Source organism: Tiliqua scincoides, chromosome 1 (assembly GCF_035046505.1).
Source record: "Tiliqua scincoides isolate rTilSci1 chromosome 1, rTilSci1.hap2, whole genome shotgun sequence".
NCBI lineage: Eukaryota > Metazoa > Chordata > Lepidosauria > Squamata > Scincidae > Tiliqua > Tiliqua scincoides.
Genome location: NC_089821.1, coordinates 248,985,746 through 249,013,025, shown reverse-complemented (window position 1 = coordinate 249,013,025; position 27,280 = coordinate 248,985,746). Strand labels below are relative to the sequence as shown.

Here is a 27,280-nt window from a genome sequence, read left to right as displayed (position 1 = left end):
TTACAGGATCACCATCATGGTGCTACAGATTTATGAGGCGATGTGGTCTTGCTATGCGGACCAAAACTAGAATTGCGCAAAAGATGCCAAAAGAATATGAATCTAAGATTCTGTCCTTTCATAAATTTGTTATTGATGCTAGGAAGAAAAATGGCTTTGAAATTGGCCAGAATGGGAATATGGATGAAGTCCCGCTAACCTTTGATGTGCCATCTAATAGGACTGTAGATCTGAAGGGTGCCAAAACCATCACTGTGAAAACTTCAGGGCATGAGAAGACCCATTACACAGCTGTGTTGTCCAGCTGTGCCGATGGCACCAAATTGCCACCCATGTTGATTTTCAAAAGGAAAACATTTCCAAAAGAAGTGATTCCGCGAGGAGTTGTTGTACATGTACATGAGAAAGGATGGATGGATGAAAATGGAATGAGAATATGGGTTGAAAAGGTGTGGTCCAAACGTCCTGGAAGACTTCTGAAAAAACCTGCCTTATTAGTGCTTGACCAGTTTAGAGCACATATTAGCGAACCAACAAAAAAATGCTTCAAAGACTCATTTAGCTGTAATTCCCGGAGGTCTTACCAGCCAGTTGCAACCTCTTGATGTTTCCATCAACAAGCCATTTAAGGTCTTAATGAGAGAAGAGTGGAACAAATGGATGGCTGCTGATAATCATGATCTGACATCTACTGGACGAATGAAGAGGCCCACCATCACTCAAGTTTGTGAATGGGTGAAAACATCATGGGACTCAGTAAAGGAGGAGATCGTTGTACAATCATTCAAAAAATGTGGCATTAGCAATGCCTTAGATGGAAGTGAAGACTGTATCTTATATGAAGACAGCGAAGAAAGTGATATCAGTGATTGTGAGCAAATGAGCTTCATAAATTCTGACTCTAGCGATGATGAGTTCTTGGGGTTTCCAGAAAACTAGAGTACTCAGACCTAGAGTACTCTCTCCATTTGTTAATGACAGTGATAATGGTTCTTAATGCCACTGTTGACTGCTGTTCACTTTACATGGTTCAAATGTTATTCTGTTATAATTTATTAAATATTTTATTACACTATTTGGTTCAGAATATTTTTTTTCCTGTTTTCCTCCTCTAAAAACTAGGTGCGTCTTATGGTTAGGTGCGTCTTATGGTGCGAAAAATACGGTAAATTGGTGCTGTGTTTTAGGGCTATAGGCTGATGACTAAAGCATAGTGGCAGGCTATCTATTGGCTTGTTCTTATCATTTCTTGATTTGTAATTATTTAACGTTAATGTGTTTTTGCTCTACATTCACTATGTCCTGAAAACCTGTTGATTTAGTTGTCCTTTACATTTGTGGTCTCAAATTAGATGAATTTTCTTCTGCAGGTTGGTCTTGATGGAAATGGAAAAGTAACATGTGCATCTTTAGCCTGCTATTTATCTGCATGCAACCTCTTCAAGTTGACTATTTCACGCAATTATAGCTATGTAAATTTTAGAGAAGACCTTAAAAAAGTGTTTAAGCAGGCAGGTGTGGAAGGCAAGAAGACTGTTCTTCTCATCACAGATTCAGACATAATTCAAGTAAGCTATCTATTATATGTTTTAGGTGTGGAACTCTTTCATCACTCCCTCTATTACAGAAGTCTCCACCCTGGTGCCAACAGGACAACAGTCAAATCTTAAAATCATATATTTCATTAATTTGGCAAAGCTGTCTGTGGGCTGGGCCAGCCTTAAGGCAATATGACAGATTGAACCCCATGCCTGGAAGGTCCTGGAATGGGGTGGCACGCAGAGCACCTGTAGCCATAGCCAACACCTCATTCTGTATTTGATGCTCTGGCATGTAATTTTCCATGCCAAAGCATCACAAGGACAGCATGGCAAGTGCGGTATTGCTGCTTGATGGCCCTCTTGCCCTTGTGCCTGATTGGCTTGAAATTGGCCATCCAGCAGCTGGCGGTGACACTGCTGTTGGGTACCTTGCTGCTGCCACTCATCCTGGTGAGTAGGGGGGACTGTAGGAGTGGGGTCCCCACAAAAATGTTTTTCATTGGGCCCTGCAGCGCCTAAGGCCAGCCCAGTTTTTGGAATTCATTGGTGAAAATATAAACACAGACATAACATAAGAAAATATATGCCAAGTATTCCAAACCATCCTTTAACCCAGGGCTTTCCAAACTGGGGCGTGACAACTCCCTAGCCTGTGGGCCCTGGCCACTTTCACCTTAAGGGGTGGGGGCAGCCTGGAGGCAGGGAGGAGGCAGCGGCGTGATCCCCAGGATCGCGCTGCTCAGGGGGGCTGCAGGGGCTTGGCTGCACATACCTGAGCCTCCTGCAGCCTCCCAGGGGTGCGGGGAGCCCTGCACAACCTTCTGCAGGGCTCCCCACAGCTTTAGAAGCAAAAGCGGAGGAATTGCACCCCGCCTCTGCTAAAGCAGAAGTGGAGTGTGATTGCTCCACTTTCACTTCTGAAGCTGCAGGGAGCCCTGCAGAAGGTCGCACAGGACTCCTCACACCTGTGGGAGGCTGCAGGAGGCTCAGGTACATGCAGCCAAACCCCTGCAGCCCCCCTGAGCGGCACGATCCTGGGGATCACGCTGCTGCCTTGCCCAACCCCCGCTGTCTCCCCCCTGCCCCCGCCAGAACTTAGAGTGGCTCAAACTCTCCCCAAGACTTTGAAAACTGCTGCTTTAACCTTTTCCTTTAATATTGGATGCAATATCACAACCAGTGAATGCATATAATTCAGGAAGTGATTTTGATTTTTCAGGATCAAGAGTGTTAACAATCATTGTTGTCTGTGTTATTAGAATTTTTGTGCATGTGTTGGATGCAACAACATGAAGTGTGTAGGAAGGTGACAATACATTCTGTTGACACTGATATTGCAGTCTTCACTGTGTTTGTATTGCAGAAACTAGACAGTGCTAAGCTTAGGATAACCTTTCGTTGTTCACTAACATGATACATATCAGCTAGTGAGATTACCAACACTCTTGATTCTAAAAAGTCAAAACCCAAAACTAGCCTCTCTTTCTTGTGTTTCTTCCCAGTAATTGATATGTAGTGACATGCTGTCTTTGCAGATGGAAGTTCCATACAGCGATCATGGCTAATTGCCACCGATGGGCCTACATTTCATGCATTTGTCTATCCCCACTTTAAAGCCACATAAGCTCATAGTGATCACCAAATCTCATGGTAGTGCATTTAATACATCAATATATGCATTGTATGAAGAAGCATTTCCTTTTGTTTGTTCTGAATCTAGTGCTGATCAATTTAATTGAATGACCCCAAGTTCTAGTAATCAGAGAGGGAGAAACTGTTCCAGCCACTCAAGGTGATCAAATAAATCTTTCCCCTGTCCCCTCTTTCCTTAACTGTGGTGGTGGTGTTGGAAGGGCAAAAGGAAAAAAACAGAAACAGCAGAGTTGTACATGGGGGGAAGAGGAAAAGTTTTATTTTTCTGTCTTGCTTCTCCTGCTCCATGCTAAAAGAGAAAAGAGATAGTGATGCTGCCAAGTAGAGGCTAAAACATACCTTTTTCCTCTCTGCATTGCAATAACTCTTGAGAAGACTCCAGATTCCAAGGCCACCATGTCTTTACTTTAACAAGAGCTACAATGAAGAACAGAGTGGAGGGGAGGAAAAAACCTCCATTACACCATGATCAACCGCTCTTCTCCTGCATGTAGGAGCATACCATGGCACCAGGCAGGAAGTATGGGGGGAAAAAAAACCTTCCCGCCATCCTGCATGAAGGATTCGGCTGTTGCTGCTGTATTTCCTGCAGCTTCCAAGACATATGTAGAGAGGGTTGACATATGTAGTGGGAGGGGATAGATAATGTCTCCAGTGCAGAAAGATTTTCAGAACTCAGGAAATTTTCCAGTCCTTTTTAGGGAGGGTTTTTATAAGCTTCAAGAATCCTTCTCTGAACCCAAGCTCAGATAACTTCATCAGCATATCTACCTCATTTGCTGTTTGTTTATTCATTTGGAACTCTTTGCAGTCGCTCTGATTTTTTTCAATGTTGAATAATTTGGTGCCAACTGCAAAATGGCTTTTTCATTGTTCACCCCTAACTTCCAAGTCATATGTGAACAAGTTAAGAGCCATCAGCTCTCCCAATACAGATCTTTGAGGACCCCATTTTTCTCCCTTATGAATACTGTATTTTCTAGTTCCTCTTCTTTAATCTTGGGAAGCTGACCTCTTATCTCATGGCTGCTATGTTTACTTAGGAGACTTGGTGAAGAACTTTGTCCAGTGGTGTCACTAGGGGGTGCAGGGGTGCAGACCACACTGGGTGACACCGCTACTGGCCAAAGCTGTGAAAATCTTAGTATTTTTGAATAATACCATCATGTTATATATCATTCTATGGGTGATTTAATGCAGAATGCAATAAAACAAACCACACTGAAATACCTGTATTCTAACAAATCAAATCAAAAACCTTTATTGGCTTAAAGTATTGTATCAAAAGTTATAGCCAAATAACTAGAAAAGGAAAACACAACTGCCTTACATAACATAAGGAGGATTTCTTTAACTCAAAACTGGCCAATGAGACTGATTGTTTCGAGATCCGATGAGGTATTATTATGACACAGCTGGGAACCAAAAAGGTGTTAGTATGAATCATTTCTCATTTCCATGTATCAGAGCTAATAAGACACTTTTCCATGTATCAGAACTAATACGGGCCAAGCCTAATGGCGACCGCGCCACTGGGTGCAACAGCACCAAAACAGTGGTACCAAAACAGACTGGAGAGCTTCCGTATAGGGCTGCGAAGCCCGTCGCAGAGGATAGGATACAGCAGAGCAAGGCTTAGCCATGCTTTACTTTGTGTTGGTTCATAGCAAATATATTCTTAGTTGTTTGAAAAACTTGCTAGCCCTTATTATGGCTATAATCAGTATCATTTTTCTTAGGAATTATTTTTAGAAGACCTGTGTTGCATTCTGAAATCAGGACAAGTGCCCGACTTATTTGAAAAGGAAGAACTGGATAACATTATTGTAACACTAGCCTCAGTTTCTGAAAAGAATAAGTTCACCAATAGTGCAGAAGATATCCACTCATTTTTCTTGCAGGTAAAATTTTAAATATATTTGAGATCATTTTAAAGCATGCTTAACTTCTTTTTTTCAAGGATCTAGAAGAGCAGTGATTTTCAACTGTTACACCATGGCACATGAATGGTCTGGGGAGTCATTTATTAGAAGGCATATTAGTAGGCATCTGTGACCTCTCAGAGAAGCACATACAGGTTTAGACCCATGTGACTTTTTTGCCTTGCTATGTTATTTCCGATTCCATGTGAAACTGGGTTTCAGTTTCAGCAATGCTTACCTTCTTGCCCAAACAAGGAGAGATGGAGCTATTTAAGCCAATTCTGCCCAGCGTTGCATATATACAAACGGGATCAAATGTGTGCACCTGTGGGCTGGGCAGAAATGGGTTACAGTTGTTCCATGTTATCCTTGGGGGTTCTGTTCCAGGAACTCCCATGAATGCCGAAATTCATGCATAATGAAATCTGTGGGTCTTGGCACCTTTAACTGTCCTTCATTTAATCTTCGGGAGGCCTTAGAAGATTCCTTCTGGTATGTGGGGAAAAACCTCAAAAGGCCTTTTGAAGGCCTAAAGCATCACTTCAGGTTACCCCCCTAAAACCAGAAATGACCTTCTAAGGTGTCCCAAAAGCCTTAGAATGTGTTCTGAGGCACGCTGCCTCCACAGACCTCAGAACACCTTCTGGAGGCAATGGGAGCACAGCTCCCATCACCATCAGAGGTTCCATGTTGGGCCGACCCAGCAGGTTCAGGGCCCACAGATAATCAAATGCATAGGTCCCAAATCCACAGATAATGAGGGTCCACTGCACAACAACCAAAGTCAGGTAATGCATGAGTGGCAGCCAAGTAGACCAATCCAAAACTCAAAAAAGGTCTGGTTATGGCTTTCTGGAATCAGCTGTATTGGAAGACTGGACAAAAATCTTGTTAATCTAATTCTACAAAGTTTGTCACCACTGAGTAAAAACACTGGAAAGTATTTTCAACATTAATTAGTATTTCCTTTCACTTGGTGTATCTTCCTTGGACTGGGTGAGAGATCCATTTGTGTTCAATGCATGCAAGTCAGCAGAATTAGCTGTTGCAGAAGAAGATGAGCCGACAGAAATCAGAAGCAGCAGAGGACTGAAACACTCATCAACACAATGATTATAATTGTAGTTATTGAACTACAGTCTTAATAATTTTTAAAATGATAAAATATACCTTTTAAAAGTTGATGGTGTGCTTGACCAGCGTTTCTCAAACTGTGGGTTGGGACCCACCAGATGGGTCACAAGCAATTTCAAGTGGGTCCCCATTCATTTCAATGTGTATTTTATTTTAATATATTAGTCTTGATGTTACCATGGTAAGTGACTGCATTTGGGGAAATGTTACAGATCTGTTTTTTTCATAGACTATTATGTATATACTGTACAAAGATAGTCAATGTGGCTTACTGGTAAGTGTGAATAGGATTGTAGCCTTGGAATATTTGGGGAATTAAAAAAAAACAGATCAGCAACTGCTTGAGAGGGTTAGCAGTGTTCTTCTTTACTTTGAACAAATTTTTAAACATTTATTGTAAATTTTTTATTTACTTAATCGATTTGATTTGATTTTGTCTTGTGGGAGATGTTAAAAATTTTCCTGCTTGATGATGTCCCTTCCAGCCATAACATCCCTTCCAGTCTAATGACATCACTTCTAGTGGGTCTCGACAGATTGTCATTATAAAAAGTGGGTCCTGGTGCTAAAAAGTTTGAGAACCACTTACATTGACAATTTTAGAACCTTGTCAATGTGTCATGAGATAAAAAAAAGTTGAACATCACTGATCTAGAGTTTTCTGAGCTATGTTTTTGATCTTGAATTTGGTAGACCCAATATGAACTGTAATTTTGTGGTTCTTGAGGGCAAGGCTAGAACCAATGGTTTGAATCTTCAGGTTAGTCGTTTTAGGTTAAATATGAGGAAGAATTTCCTAACTGGAATAGTCTATGCAGTTGTTGGCTCTCCCTCATTGGCAGTTTTCAAGGCTACCTGCCAGGGATGCTGTAGTCATCTCTACTGTTCAGGGGGTTGGAAGAGATGTTCCCCAAGATTCCTTCAAAACTCTACATAAGAACATAAGAACAGCCCCACTGGATCAGGCCATAGGCCCATCTAGTCCAGCTTCCTGTATCTCACAGCGGCCCACCAAATGCCCCAGGGAGCACACCAGATAACAAGAGACCTCATCCTGGTGCTCTCCCCTACATCTGGCATTCTGACTTAACCCATTCCTAAAATCAGGAGGTTGCGCATACACATCATGGCTTGTACCCCATAATGGATTTTTCCTCCAGAAACTTGTCCAATCCCCTTTTAAAGGCATCTAGGCTAGACACCAGCACCACATCCTGTGGCAAGGAGTTCCACAGACCGACCACGCGCTGAGTAAAGAAATATTTTCTTTTGTCTGTCCTAACCCGCCCAACACTCAATTTTAGTGGATGTCCCCTGGTTCTGGTATTATGTGAGAGTGTAAAGAGCATCTCTCTATCCACTCTGTCCATCCCCTGCATAATTTTGTATGTCTCAATCATGTCCCCCCTCAAGCGTCTCTTTTCTAGGCTGAAGAGGCCCAAACGCCGTAGCCTTTCCTCATAAGAAAGGTGCCCCAGCCCCGTAATCATCTTAGTCGCTCTCTTTTGCACCTTTTCCATTTCCACTATGTCTTTTTTGAGATGCGGCGACCAGAACTGGACACAATACTCCAGGTGTGGCCTTACCATCGATTTGTACAACGGCATTATAATACTAACCGTTTTGTTCTCAATACCCTTCCTAATGATCCCAAGCATAGAATTGGCCTTCTTCACTGCCGCCGCACATTGGGTCGACACCTTCATCGACCTGTCCACCACCACCCCAAGATCTTTCTCCTGATCTGTCACAGACAGCTCAGAACCCATCAGCCTATATAAAGTTTTGATTTTTTGCCCCAATGTGCATGACTTTACACTTACTGACATTGAAGCGCATCTGCCATTTTGCTGCCCATTCTGCCAGTCTGGAGAGATCCTTCTGGAGTTCCTCACAATCACTTCTGGTCTTTACCACTCTGAAAAGTTTGGTGTCGTCTGCAAACTTAGCCACTTCACTGCTCAACCCTGTCTCCAGGTCATTTATGAAGAGGTTGAAAAGCACCGGTCCCAGGACAGATCCTTGGGGCACACCGCTTTTCACCTCTCTCCATTGTGAAAATTGCCCATTGACACCCACTCTCTGCTTCCTGGCCTCCAACCAGTTCTCAATCCACGAGAGGACCTGTCCTCTAATTCCCTGACTGTGGAGTTTTTTCAGTAGCCTTTGGTGAGGGACCGTGTCAAACGCCTTCTGAAAGTCCAGATATATAATGTCCACGGGTTCTCCCGCATCCACATGCCTGTTGACCTTTTCAAAGAATTCTATAAGGTTTGTGAGGCAAGACTTACCCTTACAGAAGCCATGCTGACTCTCCCTCAGCAAGGCCTGTTCGTCTATGTGTTTTGAGATCCTATCTTTGATGAGGCATTCCACCATCTTACCCGGTATGGATGTTAGGCTGACCGGCCTATAGTTTCCCGGGTCCCCCCTCTTTCCCTTTTTAAATATAGGCGTGACATTTGCTATCCTCCAATCTTCTGGTACCGTGGCCGTTTTGAGGGACAAGTTGCATACCTTAGTCAAGAGATCTGCAACTTCATTCTTCAATTCCTTAATAACCCTTGGGTGGATGCCATCAGGGCCTGGTGACTTATTGATCTTTAATTTATCAATGAGGTCTGAAACATCTTCTCTTTTAACCTCTATCTGACTTAACTCCTTGGTTAGGAGGGGCCGTTCGGGCAGCGGTATCTGCCCGAGGTCTTCAGCCGTGAAGACAGATGCAAAGAACTCATTTAATTTCTCTGCCATCTCTAAGTCTCCTTTTATCTCCCCTTTCCCTCCCTCACCATCCAGAGGGCCAACCGCTTCTCTGGCGGGTTTCCTGCTTCTAACATATTTGAAGAAGCTTTTATTATTCCCCTTAATGTTGCTGGCCATGCGTTCCTCATAGTCTCGCTTGGCCTCCCCTATCACCTTCTTACATTTCTTTTGCCACAGTTTATGTTCCTTTTTATTCTCTTCATTAGGGCAAGACTTCCATTTACGGAAGGAAGCTTCCTTGCCCTTCACAGCCTCTCTAACTTGGCTGGTTAGCCATGCGGGCACTCTCCTGGATTTAGTGGAACCCTTCTTTCTTTGCGGTATACACCTCTGCTGGGCCTCTATTACTGTTGTTTTAAGCAGCCTCCATGCACTCTGGAGAGACTGGACTCTTTTTACCCTCCCTTTCATCCTCCTTCTAACCAGCCTCCTCATTTGAGGGAAGTCCGCCCGTCGGAAGTCAAGGGTTTTTGTTAGAGATTTGCCTGGTATTCTTCCCCCAACGTGCACGTCAAAACGGATCGCAGCATGATCACTGTTCCCCAATGGCTCAGTAACGTTTACATCTCTAACCAGGTCCTGCGTACCGCACAAAATTAAATCCAGAGTCACCTGTCCTCTGGTGGGCTCCGTGACTAGCTGATCTAAGCCACAGTCATTTAGCACGTCAAGAAATCCGGTTTCCTTATCGTGACCAGAACACAAATTGACCCAGTCAATATGAGGATAATTGAAGTCCCCCATGATTACAACCCTGTCCCTCCTTGTCACCTCCCTGATCTGTTTCCTCATTTCAAGGTCCCCATCAGATTTCTGGTCTGGAGGACGATAGCACGCCCCCAGTATTACATCGCTGCACAAGCCTGGTAATTTAACCCACAGAGATTCTACGGTGGAGTCGGACCCACCTTCAATCTCTACTTTGCTGGATTCTATCCCTTCCTTAACATAAAGGGCCACCCCACCTCCAACACGCCCCTGCCTGTCCCTCCTGTAGAGTTTATAGCCCGGGATTGCGGTATCCCACTGATTCTCCGCATTCCACCAGGTTTCCGTTATGCCCACTATGTCAATATTTTCCCTTGTCACCAGACATTCCAGTTCTCCCACCTTTGCTCGTAGACTTCGGGCATTCGCATAAAAGCATTTATACACGGAATGCCCCAGGATGGGCTGCTTATTCGCTCCTTTGTCCCCGCATCCTCTCATTGTGCCAAACCGTCTATCACATCCCATCACCCTACCTTTCCCAATTTCTTCTCCTACCCTGCCTTTGTCTTGTTGTTCTCTAACCTCCCCATCCTCATCCCATAGGCATGAGGAGTCCCGAACCGGATGCCCCTCGGCTCCTGTTGGCCTTCCCCCAGGGATCAGTTTAAAAGCTGCTCTGCCACCTTTTTAATGTTATGCGCCAGCAGTCTGGTTCCATTCTGGTTCAAATGGAGCCCGTCCCTCTTGTACAGGCCCCGCTTGTCCCAAAACGTTCCCCAGTGCCTAACGAATCTAAACCCCTCCTCCCTACACCACCGTCTCATCCACGCATTGAGACCCCTGATCTCCGCCTGCCTAGCTGGCCCTGCGCGTGGAACAGGTAGCACTTCAGAGAACGCTACCTTTGAGGTCCTGGCTTTCAGCTTCCTGCCTAAAAGCCTAAATTTGGCCTCCAGGACCTCCCAGCTACACTTGCCCACATCGTTGGTACCGACATGCACCACAGCCGCTACCTCTCCCCCAGCACTGTCTACCAGCCTGTCTAGACGAGAAGTGATGTCCGCAACCTTCGCACCAGGCAGGCAAGTCACCATGCGGTCCTCACATCCGTCGCAAACCCCCCTCTCTATGTTTCTAATAATCGAATCCCCCACTACAAGAAGCCCCCGACCCCCCTCCCGCCGAGGAGTATCCCGAGTGCGCTCGGATACGGGCCCATCCCCTGGAGAAGGGATCCCCCCTAGGGGATTGTTTCCCTCCTCTCCAGGATGACGTCCTCCAGTCCCGAGACTTCCCACCCGGGCAGCCGAGGAGCTGCACGCCTGAGGTTGGGACGAAGCCTGATCGTCCCCAGAAGTCTCCCCACGGTCCTCCTCTGGCTGCCTGCGCTTCTCCAGGTCGGCCACCAAGGCTTCAAGGGAGCAGACGCGTTCCCTGAGAGCCTGGAGCTCCTTGCATCGAGGACACACCCATGACTTATGCCCCAGAGGCATATAATCATACATGTGGCACTCGATGCAGAACACTGGATAGCCCCCACCCTGCTGCTGGCTGTCTGACTGCATAGCTTTTTTGAATATCATTCTTTAATTCTATGATTTGTTGTTATATGACCAGAAATTCTTTTTCAAGCTTTCAGTATATACAGCAGACCTGCTTTTTAAACTTTAAATGATAAATAGGAAATGAGTACACTGTATAAATTAAGAACTATGTGCATATATTTTATAGGGAAGTTAAATGCCTTTTTATTATTACCCACATTTGTATAAGATATTCAAGGTGATTTACAGTGATAAGATTTATAGAATAACACAAGTAACAGCATCTGTACAGGCAGCTCTCAATTTATGGTGGGGTTACAGTCCTGGAAAGTTCACACATATTTAATGAATATTGAAAATGCATAAATTAAAGCCAGCTTTCATAAAGAAAACAGTGGGATTAGTATGGGTTAGGGGAAAGTCAGCAAACACTCAAGTTGATGACTGACGATTACAGGTGGAGGCACACACACACACCTTTCTTCAGAAATAAAGAGGAACATGTTCTAGCATAAGATGAGGAGGGGGCTTGGCATTCAGCTTCCTTTGACTCTCTGAGTGTCTTGCTAGGGTCTTACCTGCCATCACACTAGCGAGATCAGCTGCCTCCCTTATCACACCCACTTGAGGGTCTCTGGTTAGACAGTTACAGCAGCCTGGATACAGCTGCCTGATTATATCAGTCCCTTCCGAATATAGCATGTCGCTGGCTGAAGACCATCCTCCCTCTGCCAAATCTCAAAGTAAGCAATGAAGGGCTAGATTTCATTGCTGGGTTGTTGTTGTTTTAAGTGACACATACTGGTGAACTTTTCATTCAGGATTAAATCTTTATTTCAGAGGGTACGTAGAAATCTTCATATAGTTTTCACAACAAGTCCTGCAGGACATGTTTTTCGTCAACGTTGCCGGAAATATCCTGCCATTATTAATTGCTGTACAGTTGACTGGTATGACGACTGGCCTGAAGAAGCCCTTTGCCATGTTGCAAAAAGCTATTTTACCAACCAATGCACATTTGTGAATGAGGTAATGTATTGTTACATATTATCACATTGTAAACTGTAATTAACATTTTAATGTGCAGTCACATTGCACAGTTTCTGCCTTTGTCACTATCACTCTGATCTGCCCTGTGCAGAATCAGATTGGCTACTGGTTGCTTAGAAACCTTGATACCTGATCTGTCCCTTCTCCCTAGCTCAGACATTCCTGAGAGTGATTGATAACTGGGTCTTTCTCCACACCAGACGCTTTGAAATGCTCTCTAGCCAGGAGCAAGTGTGGGGAGCATCCTCCCACAATGAGTCACAATGAAACACATTCAGGACTCAATGTAAAAGCAGATAAAACTTACAAGGAGGAAAATAGTGAATATGAAAAATAACTGTTTCATCACAAACATGGGTACAGAAATATACAAGGTACGAATGTAGTCTCTAACACTTTTGTTGTATTTCTTTTCAGAATTTCAAAAACAGGTTAGTTCATGTCTGCGTTAACATCCACAGAAATGTATGTATCATAACTGAGAAGTATTTGAAGGAAACAAAAAGGCACTACTATATTACTCCCAGCAGTTACTTGCAATTCATAAACACTTTTTCAACCATCCTGACATCAACAGAGGAGAATATTCTGATCAACAGGTAAGAAATATACATGTAACTTCTGAACTATTGCAATGCTCTCCCTTCCACCTCCCTCCCTCCAGCCCACTGTGGATATAATCTGCACTGAATATGTATTTTTTCTATAAGATCTTTGTGTGTAGCTAGCAGTTAATAGAAGGAAGTTTGCCGAGGAGGCATAGACTAATTAAATATAACAGAAACATCAATGTTATAATTGGATTTTAACCATGACCTAATCATAATTTTAGGACTTGCTATAATTCTGGTCTGACCAAAATCTTGGAAGCAACCTCACACATTACAGACATGCAAGAAGAATTACTTAACCTTGGTCCTCAAATAGAGAAAAAATCAAAGGTACATCTTAATTCAGAATTGCTTTTGTGTTTTCAGAATATTTGGTAATCTCCCATCTGCTCCATGTCAGAATTTAGAGCATATAAACTAAATTTTATTGAGACTTATGTGGTGCCTGCTAACAGTTTAGCACAATAAAAGTTTACAATGTGATGAATGTTAGAACAAAAATTCCTACCTTTTTTCTCATATGAAGGATCCATACATCTAATCTTCCTACATCCCTTCTCTTTACATGTTTCCCCTGACTTTGCTTTGTCTTTTATCCTTCTACAGAGTTCCTGTCTCCTCCCCTCTCTTCCTTCTAAATACTTCCCTCAGGGCTTAATTGTTTTGTGAAAGTTGGCTATAGGATTCCCTGTGAACAGATTAACCGTGAATAGATTAACTGCCAAATCCTATGCTTTCCTCCCTGACAATGCAACAACACCAAAATGGCTACTAATGCACCCTGTGTGGGGAGGGGGCAGTTGTGCAGTTCTTCCCTGAGCAAGGGAACATTTGTAAGGGGCTAGGCCTCTACGGCGCAGAGCGGTCTACTCAACCTATGCCAGCAAATTCGCTGGCATACATCCACATGGACCCATGTTGTGGGATTTGGTCTGGGGGTGGGGCTAGGGCCAGTGGGTTGTGACCCAATTTTTGGTGGTTTGCAAAAATGACAGGGCAGATTATGCTATATGCATCAAGGTTTAAACAAGCTGCTACTTGGAGAGGAGCAGCTTTGCTACCCAGTCTCCATTATAACCACACCCCTTGACAATTATAAATCAGGCAGCAGCCTCTGGGACCTCTAAAAGGTTTGAAAACCACTGAGGTCTGTGATAGAGTTAGGATGTTTCATCCTAAACTCTAGAGCAGTGTTTCTCAAACTGTGGGTCAGGACCCACTAGGTGGGTCCCCATTAATTTCAATATTTTATTTTTAATCTATTAGACTTGATGCTACCTTGGTATGTGACTGCATTTGGGGAAATGTTACAGACCTGTACTTTTAACAGGCTACTACGTATATGCTTTTAACAATGACAGTAAATAGAACTTACTCCTGGTAAGTGTGGGTAGGATCGCAGCCTAGGATTGTTAAAAATTTTTCCTGCTTGATGATGTCACTTCCAGTCATGACATTACTTTTGGTGGGTCCTGACAGATGCTCATTCTAAAAAGTGGGTTCCGTTGCTAAATGTGTGAGAACTACTGCTCTAGAGCATTATCAAGGGAATAAAGAAAAACCTAACTGTAAACAATCTTGTTCTTGTCCTGTCATTTAGATGCGAGTAGGTTCTGCTGGAGTCAGGTTGCAACTGTCTATGCTTAGGGTTCCTTTGAGCTTTTGGCAGGGATATTTGCCTTAGTTTTTTGTCTTATGCAGTAGAGCATGATATTCTTAGTAGGTTTCAGGATTTTCAGGTATTAACTTAGGGTGCAATCCTAACCCCTTATGTCAGTGCTTCCCAGCACTGACATAAGGGCAATGCAGCTCTGAAGTAAGGGAACAAACATTCCCTTACTTTGAGGAGGCCTCTGTGAGTGACACCCAACTGCAGGATGGAGCACATGTCCCGTTGGCACTGCTATGCCAGTGCTGGAAAGCACTGACATAAGGGGTTAGGATTGCACCCATAGTAGTATTTTTCTTTATTCCCTTGATAGTTTTCTACAGAGTTTAGGGCAAAGCTTCGGGTTACTATCTAGACTAGGTGAACATGGCCTTGAAACCTGGAAAATGAATTTCTCATTAGATGACATCTCCGGCCACAGAAGCCTTAGTTCCTACATTAGCTGTGTTACTGGTCTGGCCATTTGTAATCCAGGCAAGGATCTAGCATGAAGTATGCATGTTTAGGTGTGTCTCTTGCACATTTTCAATTAAGCAGAAATAAAATATTTACCACATGACAACTTTCAGACCTCCCATAGGAAGAAAATTTAATAATAAAATTAATTATTTAATTACTTCAGAATGTAGCGGCTTGAGTGGTTACAGGTGCTAGATGATATGACTCAGCTGGACCACTGCTTCTGCAGCTACACTGGCTGCCCATTTGCTTTTGGTCCCAATTCAAGGTTCTAACCTTTAAGGTCCTACACAATCTGGGTCCAAGCTATTTGAAAGACTGCCATACATTCCAGCCTACCCTCTTAGGTCATCTGAATGGGGCTCTTCTACAAGTGCTGCCTCTGTCCCAAATGAGGGGGTGGCAGCTCAGGGACAAACCTTCTCTGTAGTGGTACCACAACTATGGAATTCCCTTCCAGGGGAAGTGAAAACTACCCCTCCCTCACTGCTTTTCAGCAAGGGATCAAAACATACCTGTTTCGTCTGGCATTTGGTTGCTGAGTGGATATTTCCCTCTGTGCCTTTGAAATACAGCTGTGACTTGACAGCTTTCCTGGTTTGTTCCCCAATGGCCCAATTATGTTTGTTAGATTTTGTTCTATTTTGGTTTACATTTCACTATATCGTGTTAAAATTAATGTTTTAATGCTTTATTTGATGCTTTTCTTTTTACATGTTGTGATACTTTGTACTTCATTATAAAGCTTTGTAAGCCTCCTTGGGCATTTGCTTTAGCATGGGAAAGGCCACTGAGGCAACAACTGGAGTCCTCATGGACCAAATGCAACCCCCACCCTTGCACACAAAAAATGCAATTAAATGTGTAATAATTAGATTTATAAGAATAAGAAGACTTATTAGATTTATTATTATAGAGAAGATTTGTGGGTTTCTACTTTTGTTGCCAGCTGTGGCGGTCCGTTCTCCACTCTCTTTGGTAGTTTGTGGGCAAGCACTTGCTTGGCAAGACACTGGAAGCGATAGAAGGCAATCTTTTTTTTTCCTTTTTTTTTTCCTGAAACGTCATGGATCACTTCTCAACTTGTGGACTACAGTTTGGGAACCAGTTATTTGATGTTCAGTTTTGCTCAGACCCTTGTTAATGCAACTTTCCTCCAAACCAGCCTTGGCTCTCTGGAACCTGGGGTAACTGCTCCTGGATTTAGTTGATATGCTTAGTACTTCACAGTCTCAGAGTCTTGCTGAAACAGGACATTTATTAACAACATATTTTTAAAAAGTATTTTTTCACAGAATGCTGACTAACTCATAACATTTATTGGAACAAGTGGTGATGACAGCTAGGGGTTTCAAGGGGTTTCAAGGGGTTTAGACAGATTCATGACAATGGACATACTAATGACCATAGTGGCTAAAAATGCATCCTAGATTCAAATATGATATGTTCTGGTACCAATGGCTGTCCCCACAACAGCATGCTTATGGAAGATGTATTCTCTTTCTAAAATACTGTCCATTATTGCATCATGGACATTACAATAAATATGTTCTAACTAATAAAATATTTCCCCTCCAGGAAATACAGGAACTTGTGGAAAAGCTTCATAAAGACTCATTAGTAGTAGAACAAGTTAGAACTATTGTTAAAGAGGATGAAGAAAACATGGCTGTAGAAACACACATTGTGGAAGACTATGCCCAGGTACATCTTATTTTTGTTGTTCTTCCATTTTAATTGCACCATACTAGATACTTGCAGCTTGTTGGCAAAATGGTAGGTGCACTGAAAACTCCATCTAAAGTAAATACTTCTTTAAGGTCAGACAGTAAACAAATTACTTCTTATGTAAAATAAATGTGGAAGCCAGTATCGTTTCAGATTCCATCCCAAATTAAGACCTTTGCCTGCAGCTTGTGTGTTTCAACTGCAGATAACTTGGAACACAAATATCCTAAATATTGGTACATCCCCATCACCACTACAATGCAGAAAGTTTTGCACACCATACAAACAAAAAGGCATGTTATATGGAAAAAAGCATTCCAGAAAACTTTATTTGTGGTTTATATTGATAAAGAAAGCATCGCATTCTCTTCATCTTTTTTTTTTTTTATTTAGCAAGCAACAGAAGAGCTTGATGCTGTATTGCCAAGTTTAGAGAAAGCCCTTGCTGCTCTTGATGCACTTGATAAAAACCACATTGCAGAACTTAGGTAAGTTTACTGGAGTGACATGCAGTTAGGTCCAGGCTTAAGGAGGCACAGCAACATGAATACATACATTCTCCCCCTCCTCCCTTATGCTCAGTCTCTCTCAGTACCTTCCTTGAAAAACACACACACACACACTCACTCTCTCCCCCTCCCCATAAATAAAAAAAAGCTCACCTTCCCCCACTCAGAACAAGGGAGAGCTCAGCAACACCCTCTGAGGCAAACTGAAAAGCTATCTGTCCTTGTGCTTTAGAGAGCTGGTTTCCCTGCTTTTTTCATTCCTTTTTTTTTTTTTAACAGAATGGTGGCAACTCTTCCTGCTGCCTCCCCAGAGCTTGCTGATGCAGGTATCCTAAATGTTTTTTTCTTGGAAGTTAGTTGCCCTGCTTTTTTTTTTTTAATTTGGAGGCCTAATCTGCTGGAGGCAATGCTGCTTGCTGCCTCCCCTGAGACTGATGACATTGGTATCCTGCCTGTTTTTCACTGGAAGCGAGCTATGACTGCAGAAAGGCAAAGAACTTTTTCTTTTTTACTTGTTGGGTCCTTAGTCTTTGTTTTTTTACTTGTTGGGTCTGGTGAGGCTCTGCCTCCTCTGACTACACATCAGTGATTTATTGCTGTTTGTAGTAGCTTTATCAAGATTTTGATTAAGATTGTTCTGCAATTATCAAATAGTTTTGGGCAAATAGCAAAGCAAATAAACTGGCCCCATCTTCCAACATCTTCCAAAGTCTATAGTTTCAAGCAATTTTCCATGCATCTTTTCCTTTCATATATAATCTGTAAATGTTGGGGAAAACATTTTTCACAATGGTTATGGCAACTTTAATGGAGGTATTTTTCAATTTTTACTTTAAAAGATTTTCTAGGGAAAAGAGGTAAATACTTTCACCAGAGTCCAAGATCATTTTATTTCTATAAATAGGGTTGTATGTATCTCTGATTTTCTCACAGTACACTTTTGTAATGAAGTGGCAACCATCATGGTAACCAATCCTATGCTTACCTTACACCAGCAGTGTGCGCACTCTGCCAGTGCACACCCCGCTGACGCCCGCAGCTAGAGACACCTGCTAGAGCAGGTGAGTCCGGTGCAAGGGTGAAAAAAGGAGGGGAGAGGGCAGGGAGAGGGTGGAACAGAGCAGGTGATAGAAGCAGGGGTGGACAGATTGGGCCTGGGAGGGGTGCAGGGTTAGTGGCATCGGTGCGCGCCATATCCTATCCCCCCCATGCCAACGCAGGCCAATGCAGACTTATGCTAGATATATTGCTGTTTGCCTTTGGGTCCCCTCACCACCACCATAGCATAGACAGCATGCTTTTTTGGCTCAACTGTATTGGTGCTGGTGGTTGGGGTTAGGTTTGGGGCCTGAACAACTGAATAATGTAATGTAAGTGTATCTGGACTGATAAAAGTCCAGTTACAGGCTTGCGGAAAAAATTATGCTGCACTTCCCTGGCAAAAGCGATTTTGAATGTAACAAGTATTGTACAGTTCATTTTCCAAACACTTTTTCTTCTGAATTACGCAGAGTGTATAGTCGCCCTCCTTCACTTGTCCTAACTGTCATGAATGCAGTTTGTGTTCTCCTTCAAAAGAAGCCTAACTGGGCAACAGCAAAATTGCTTCTTGCTGACCCTGGATTTCTTAAGAAGTTAATAAATCTCGACAAAGATAATCTGCCAGAAAAGGTAAAGGAAGAGTGCACTGCATGGCGGATGGTTTCTTCACCTAGAAATCTTCCAATGGATAATCTTAAGCAATACGATTGGTCATAGCATAATTTTGATGCAAGTTATATCAGGCTGCTGCTTCTTCACTAGAAAAGTAAAGCACATGTAAAAATGGTTGACTGTCCAAGGTAGTTGAATATTTTCTCAGAATATGAGAATAGCTGGTTTTGTTTTTAAAATAATCTTTGAGAAACATCTTTGAATTAAACAACCAGAGACTTCTGTGCTACAAATTATAGGGACCTCCTATTTTTGTAGCCTGAATGTCATACTCTTCCTGTACTCACAGGGGCACACTGATAGTAACCCCATCTCAAGTTTATTATAGCATAGTGTTAATAGGATATACTAGGGTTTCCTAGGTATCTGGTCCTGAATACATTCAGTTGTTTGAGTGTATGCACCTAGGATTGGATATTACAATGATTCTAGAGATTATTTTGTTGTTCCAGCTACCTCATTACTCAACAGACTCAGTTGATAAGGTTATTTTAGATCTGATGTTACCCATCTGGTAATATTGGAAGCCTTCAATATAGCTACCAATTATGAACCTATCCCAGATTTCACAGTACACTTTGGATCTATATTGTTCTCCACCAGTCTGGAAATGGGTTATATGATCGCTGAGGTGCAGAGGAGAGCGACCAAAATGATTATTGGGCCGGGGCACTTCCTGAATGAGGAAAAGCTACAGTGTTTGCGGCTCTTAGATAAATGGCACCTAAGTGGGGGGGGGGCATGATTGACACATACAAAATTATGCAGAGGGTAGCTAGAGGGATGTTCTTTAGTACGTCCACTAAAACTGAGTGTCTGGAGAGTTAGAACAAACAAAAATATTTGTTTATCCAGCATGGCCAGTCTTGTATTGCCAGTCTGCTGCCCACAGCTGCCAGCTTGGGGCTTACTAGCTACTGCTCTATTGGCAGCAAGCCATCTGTGATGTAGTGGCATTCCATGCATGATAACGAGATCTGCAATCATATTGCAAGAATAGAATTGGAACATAAGAATCCCCTTTCTTCAAATCATACACAGAATGGACTTCCTCATTCACCAAGCATTTATTATTTCCTTCCTAACCCCCTTTATGAGCACTATTCAGGAAAGGGAAAGGTTTTTGCACCCAGTTTGAAACCAAACTAGTCTTGAATTGTAGTCACCATTGTGGGGATTGCAGCAGCCAAATGTAAGGTTGTTTGGTGGGAAAGGATGCGTGAATTATAGTATCTCAATAAGTAACAGTTGTCTACTGTACTTAATTTTTGCCCAACCCACAGGTGTACACATTTGGTCCCTGTTGCATATATGCAACATTGGGTAGAAATGGCTTAAAACAAATATATTATACTCTTATCCTTCTAGCACATGAAGTTCCCAATGAGCCCCATCCAAGTGGCTCATCTGGTCTACATTTAACTTAATTTCAGCAGTGCTGCAGTATCTCATGTTCCTAGGTCATTCATTGGACCTGTCTACTATAGGCTTTACTAAACCAAAGAAAAGCCATTGTGTTGGTAAGGATACCTCAAAACACCACTGTTACAAATAGGACTTTATTGTCCATTGAAGAGTTAATACAAACCTACAGTAATCCATCAGACATAGGTAATTTTTGTAAATTGTTTTATATATGGATTTTTATTCATTTTAGGTGTTTGTACAATTGAAAAAATTCATGAGGTCACCTGACTTTAACCCAGTAAAAGTGGGGCTTGTGTCTGTTGCCTGTTGTTCCATGTGCCAGTGGATTTTAGCTTTAGATCACTACCATAATGTAAAAAAGGTATGTTAAAATCTATTTTTTGCTAATGACTTTAAAACTGTTTTTCTCAAAAATAAAAGTTTTTGAAGGAATGTGTTTGATCATAGGATGTTCTGGAATCAGTGGCATAGCTAAGGGGGTGCAGGGGGTAGCAGTTGCATTGGGCATCAAGCTTTAGGGGGGCAATAAGCTGAGCTTGACACTAGTGACCAAAATTGTGAAAATTGATGAATATGATGAATATGAAAATTGATGAATATGAAAATTGATGATATGATGAATAATATCATCCTATATCATTGGAAAGGTAATTTAATGCAGAATGCAATGAAACAAACTGCATTGGAATATCTGGATTCTACCTAAAGTTATGGCCAGTTAACCAGAAAATGAAAACACCTTATGGAACAAAAAGTGGATTTTCTTAACTCAAAACTGACCTATGAAACTGATTGTTCTGAGAGCACTGACATGTTATTATGTTATTGACATGTTGCAGTGACATGTAATTATGATCCAGCATGGAACCAATAAGGCAGTGGTTCTCAAACTGTGGGTCGGGATCCAATTTCTGGTGGGTCGTGTGAAGCTGACGGCAGCCATCTTGGAAGATGGCAAAAGACCTAGGCGGCACCATTTTGGAAGTGGACAAAGCCTTAAGCTTCCTGGCATTGAGACGTAACTAAGAGTGGCTTGCACATGTGCAAAGAAAGCAGCATGTCACTTTTCCCCAGAAAGTGTTCCTCTGCCTTCAAGTTGGATCTCCCTCTGTACTTGGCGGCATCCCTCAGGGGGGCCAATCGTGGAGTGCAGGCTTGGATTGCAGGTAAAGAAGGACTGGGATAGACGTGGACGAGCCAGCCAGGCTCCTCCCCACCAACCTTTGTCAGCTTGGCTGCCTTTACAGGATGGGCTGCCTTGGGGTTGCAAGACAGAGCAGCTCCCCCCCCCCCCCCCGCAGCTGGACTGGACTGGAGAGTGTAGGCGGAGACCTGAACACAGGGCTTGGGTGAGTAGAGGCAGACATGCGTGATCTCCCCTCTTGTGACCCTGCCTTGAAAGCAGCAACACCGCCACCATCACCCCACTGCCGTTCTCATCCTCTGCATCACGACCTCTCTCCCTCTCTTAAATCGTCTGGAAGCCGCGATCCTTTCCTGCCCTGACTAGCATGTCCTCTCTTTATATCTTTGCTGGGGTGAGGGGGGATCCCTGGTTGCCTGGCTGCCAAGATAGCAGCCAGGAGGGGGTGAAGGAGGGAGGGCAAGCCTGGCATGTGGGGGGGGGGAGCACCCAGGGAGAGTGCTGCTTCCCCAGCCGCTTCTCTGATGTGCATCCTTCTCCTCTTCTTACTTCTCTCTTAGGCTGCAATTGTCTACTCTTAACTGGGAGTAAGCCCCATTGCCAATAATGGGAGTCAATTCTGAGTAGATGTACTTGGACTTGGGGGAGATGAGGGGAAGCGTCCCTGCTTATCTTCCTTCTGAGGGGGATACTACTTTTTTATTTCCTTTATTTACAAAAACTCAAGCTACTTCTTGTACTGAGGTGCATGAGTAGGGTGCACTTGTTTGTGGCTAATGCTGTGCACAGTATCAATAGCCACATCAATGTTTGTTAGTTTCAAGTGCAATACAAGAAGTAGCTTGAGATTTTGTAAATAAAGACAGAAATAAAAACAGTAGTAAGTAAATACACAAATATTTTGTTCCAGATGTTTTATTTTTTGCTTTATAGCAATGGTAGCGAGGGCAGAGAGAATTGGAAGAAGCTTCTGAGCTGGAATACTGTCTCTTGTCATTTACAGTTTGAGTTTCTAGGCAGGAACTTCCTGCTTGATTACATCACTTCTGGCTCTGACATCACAGTGATGTCACTTCCTGTTTGATGATGTCGTTTCTGGCTATGACATCACTTCAAGGTTGCTGACATCACTTCCGGTGGGCCCCAGGCAGATTGTCATTCTCAGAAGTGGGTCCCAGGCTAGAAAGGGTGAAAACCACTGCAATAAGGTATTAATATGAGTCAGCACTCATTTCCATATATCATAATACAGTTACCCCTGCTAACTGGGTAAAGATGCAAATCTTCAAGTGGTGCTCTTCTTTTATTGAGCAGGGGGAGAATAACCATCCCACTTCATTCCAGCACAGTGTCTCAAACCAATGAGGGGCACACTTTTTATTTATTTACTTAATTAAATTGATTTTGTCATGGAGGGGGAGCTACAAATCTTCTTTGACCTGAGGTAACAGATAGATGCCTTAGCTATGCCACTGGCTGGGGGAAGCAGCAGAGCAACTGCATGGTGAGCTTCTGGGGAGAGAGGCAGGTTTTCCCAACTTTCCCCAACTTTTTTAAAAGCCCAATGTGATGTCACTTCCTGTTGACATCACTTCCAGTTCAGTATTGCAAATGTATTTCACCTATCATTATTAGAAGAATTTGAAAACACCACTACCATTGTATTGTCTTGGATATTGTTGTTTTTTGTAGCACCATCATATATGTGGCATGGTACATAGAATGAAAAATTCCTGCCCCAAAGACTCCAACTCTACAATTGATACAACAGAGGAATGGGAGGGAAATGCATGCAGGGAGAGTGGGAAATGACCCTTACGCTCTGTCAGCTGCACTGGCTTCCACTATGTTTTTGAATGCAATTCAGCCTGCTGGTTATTGCCTTTAGAGCCCTGCATGGTTTGATACCCAAAAGACCAATTTTCTCTTCTGAGGCGGCCCGTACACTATATATACCATCTGACATTCTGTTTCCCACTCTATCACCTACTGCAATGTGACTGTTGGGAAAACAGGGCAGGGCCTTTTCCTTGGCAGCTCCCCAGCTGGCACCTACACTGTCTGCTTTTAAGCAGGCTGTAAAGACTTTTTTGTGGTGTCTGGCTTTCCTTTGACTATGAGTTCCTCTTCTGTGCTTTGGTCACTTTTGTTTTTGTTCATGTTGTCTGTTGGTTTCTATTTATTATGCTGTATTTGACCTGCTTGTTGCAATGTTTTATTTGACTATTACATTGTGTCTGTCTACTGAAGGTGTAAGCTGCCTTGGTGAATTTAGGATGCCCTTCACCTTGAATCTGTGGCAACCACCACCTCCCTTCATCCCACTGTAGACATAAGCAACATTGATTTGGTTGCTACCTGCTAAAAATAAGTAAAAAACAGATCATCTGCCTCCTTAGCTTGCTCCACACATGGCTTCTTAATTCACTTGGTACCTTTAATAAAAATAGGAAGCCCTGCACTTCCACATTTGTAAAAAGGAGCACAGTAAGGTTTGTGTGTATGCATATCTCCCAGCAGTCTCTTAACATGTTGGTGCCACTCTCCCTCAAAAACACTGAATATATATCTCAATCCAGAGAACATGTGTGACTGATACTGTGTTGGGGTCTGTGGACACTGTTGGCGTTACTGGGGAGGGCTGTACTAGTGTGATATTGCATGCAGAGGTGTAAGTGGAGCCTGAAGGGCACTTGCCCCAGGCACTATTCCCGGGGGAACAATGTATAAGGCAATCACTTTTGGGTTCTCCCTGGAGGAGGAGGCACTGGTGGCTCCATGCCCCCATTACTTTTCCTCCACAGGAGAAGGAATGGGTACATGAAGCTGCCAGCACATCCTACTCCAGGGAGAATCCGGAAGTGACATTACCAGGGATGGGCAAATACAATGTGGCTTGACTCGAGTTGAATCACGAGTCGCTGCCCCCCCCCGCGACTCAACTAAAAAACAAGTCATAATGGGAGCACTTTCCAAGTACATCTGGAGCATTTTGTGACTTGAAAAGACTTGAGTCGTGAGTCTTTTTGATACACATGTCAGACAAGGGGAAAAAGAACTGTTGCCGGTGTGTTTGTGTGTGGGGGGGGTTCTCTTTAAACACTCCCCTGCTGCCCCAACCCATCTGTAAACAGGGCAGGAAGGGGTGGGACAGACTGCCAGAGAGTGGGGGCAGAAGCAGCAGAAAGGGAGGAGGGTCACGCACAGCAGCTGCAAGGCTTACCAGAATGACCCAATCCTTTGCAGCTGTACTCAGAAGTAGTCCCTCAGCAGATGGTCATTCAGTGGGGCTTTCTCCTACCAAGTAACAAGTGAGCTCACAGCAGCCATGTGATTGTAAAGTATGATCTCTACTAACCTCCCCCCCCCCGCCCGCTTCCCCACCTCCTTTTTCCCTGGGCTTGTCCAGCCAATCCTAAGGCAAGAACCCCTTTGGCTGCTCCTCCTCCCCTCTCTCATCTAAAGAAACAAATCAGACCCCCATCCTTTGTCCAGTGACCATCAGTTATTTAGAAATGGGCAAGAGAGCTCACTCCCTACTTGATACTAAAGGAAAATATTAAACCTTCCCTGCCTCCTAGCTGGAACTTCCCTACTGCCCAGTCTGAATGATGGCTCCATTAGGTTTTTCACATCGCGAAAACAGCACAGCCAGACACATACAGACTTGAGTCTGCATGCATGGGGACCAAGTGCCTTGACTCCAATGTTTGGCCAAGTCTTCTATGTGCGTGACTTGAGTGTACGTAAATCAGCAAAAAACACTTATTTTCGCTACTCAAACTTGAGTCACCTGACTCGGGTTCCCATCCCTGGACATTGCAATGTCATGTGACATTGTGATATCAGTGCTCCAAGTGCCAGGTTTCTAGTTATGCCTGTGTTGCCTGGGTAGGCTTAGGATATGGTGGTCATTGCACTTGTGCATGGCATTCAAATAGGATTGGGCTGTTATTTAACATAGCATAACTATAAAGATTGCTTCATCTGTCTGTTATGCCTATTGTGAAACATCACTGTACTTACCTTTTACATAATGGCCATTGACTGTGCTGTCCCATACCTCCACCTTCTACAACTCTCTTGTCTTTATCTGTCCCAATGTGTATATATGGAACTGAAGATAACACTTTATGCATCTGATGCATGAATGCATAGGTTCATGAAAACCTATGCTGAAATAAGCGTGTTCGTCTTTATACTGCTTGGATTTTAAATATGCCAATAAAGGTTTCTTGAATCTTGTATCTCTAAGTGTGTTCATCTTTAAGGTGTTATAAGGTTCTTTATTGATTTTTCTGCCACAACCGTAACCCTCTGAAAATATTTAGTACTGTGTGCTTTATGTGAATCTGCATAATGGATATACAGACAAATATCTGTGTACATCCATGAGTTTTTTTCAGCGTCATACAAACAGATAATGTTTATTACATCCCTTTATCCTAAGGAGCTCAGAATGGCTCCTCATTAATAATATTAATAGGTAAGCCTTCCTTATTCATTTCAATGGTAAATATATCTTGTTATCTAGTTTGTAGATCCAAAACAAGCCAAAGTAGTAGAAGCTGAGGAATTACTTAAACGTGCACATAAAAAATTGGCTGAAAAACAAAGAAGTTTAGCCCTGGTAAGAATATTCTGATTGTCATTTTTTTACAGAGTTGTTTACAATCTACATCTGGCTAAATTTGTGTTGTTTTACTGCAGAGTTCTCTGTTTTATCTGCTAAGCTATAGCAAATTCTCTCCTCTGATTGTGATATTTTCTTCCATTAATCTGTCTGGTCCTAGGCTTGGGGGCAAGTTCTCCTTCCATCCTCTGACCTCACAAAGTGGTTCAGCAGGAATGAAGGGAGTGACAAGGAAAAGGATTTCATCCTAAAAATATCATGTCAGGGACCTGCAAATGAAATAGAATGAACTCTTTGAAATAGAATGTACTGCAAATGAAATAGAATGAAGAAGTTCTCTTTCTCCTGCAGAATGTGAAATAAGTGTGGTAACTTGGGAATTGGGTCTGTGTAAAAAGGAGGATTTCCTAGGATCCAACATACGTATTTTCCCAAAAAATATTCACATCTTTGAGTAGTAAATTAAACATATCATTTTCACTTTATATTCATTTTAAAATTGTAATTATTTTTCTCAGTAAAGATACTGTAATTTTTAGAGAAAGGGAATGATATAATATAGTATATCCACACTTTCCTGGGGGTAAGACCCAATGACTCTAAAGGGACTTACTTCTGAGTAGACATACATAGGATTAGGCTGCTAACGAATTACCAACTCTGGAAATTTTCTGATGTTTTTCTGATGTTGTGTTTATTGTTCTTCTAGTTTTTTGGATTTGTATTTTGATGTTTTTATTATGTTATCAATTTTGGTTTTTAAGATGCTGTAAGTTCCCTGTGGGAGGGGAAGGACAGAGAATATGTGTGTGCATATTTTAAATAAAAAAATAAATGGCAGACAAATATAGTGTAAAACAAAGTTATGTTTGTTATGAGTAGATCCAGTGAATGGTCTGGGACCATGTAGTATTAAAGTCAAGTGAGTATGTTCCTGTCCTGTACTCACTAGGGGCCTCATGTAATATAATTATAAGGATCAGATTTGATTATCATGTACATGTACAGGTCCAGCCTGGTTATACATTGATTTTTTATACACAGATTTGACGCAACACAAATGGG

General features: G+C 42.7%; 1 protein-coding gene across 1 annotated transcript in view; it reads left to right on the top strand.

Moving 5' to 3' along the window:
• DNAH14 (dynein axonemal heavy chain 14) overlaps positions 1-27,280 on the top strand; it is a 283,703-nt gene that overhangs the window by 195,491 nt on the left and 60,932 nt on the right. The window contains 10 exon segments of the mRNA XM_066623355.1: positions 1,371-1,568; positions 4,934-5,095; positions 12,112-12,300; positions 12,739-12,920; positions 13,154-13,262; positions 16,639-16,764; positions 17,182-17,276; positions 18,809-18,968; positions 20,668-20,799; positions 26,117-26,212. Coding sequence (XP_066479452.1) covers positions 1,371-1,568; positions 4,934-5,095; positions 12,112-12,300; positions 12,739-12,920; positions 13,154-13,262; positions 16,639-16,764; positions 17,182-17,276; positions 18,809-18,968; positions 20,668-20,799; positions 26,117-26,212 — 1,449 coding nt within the window.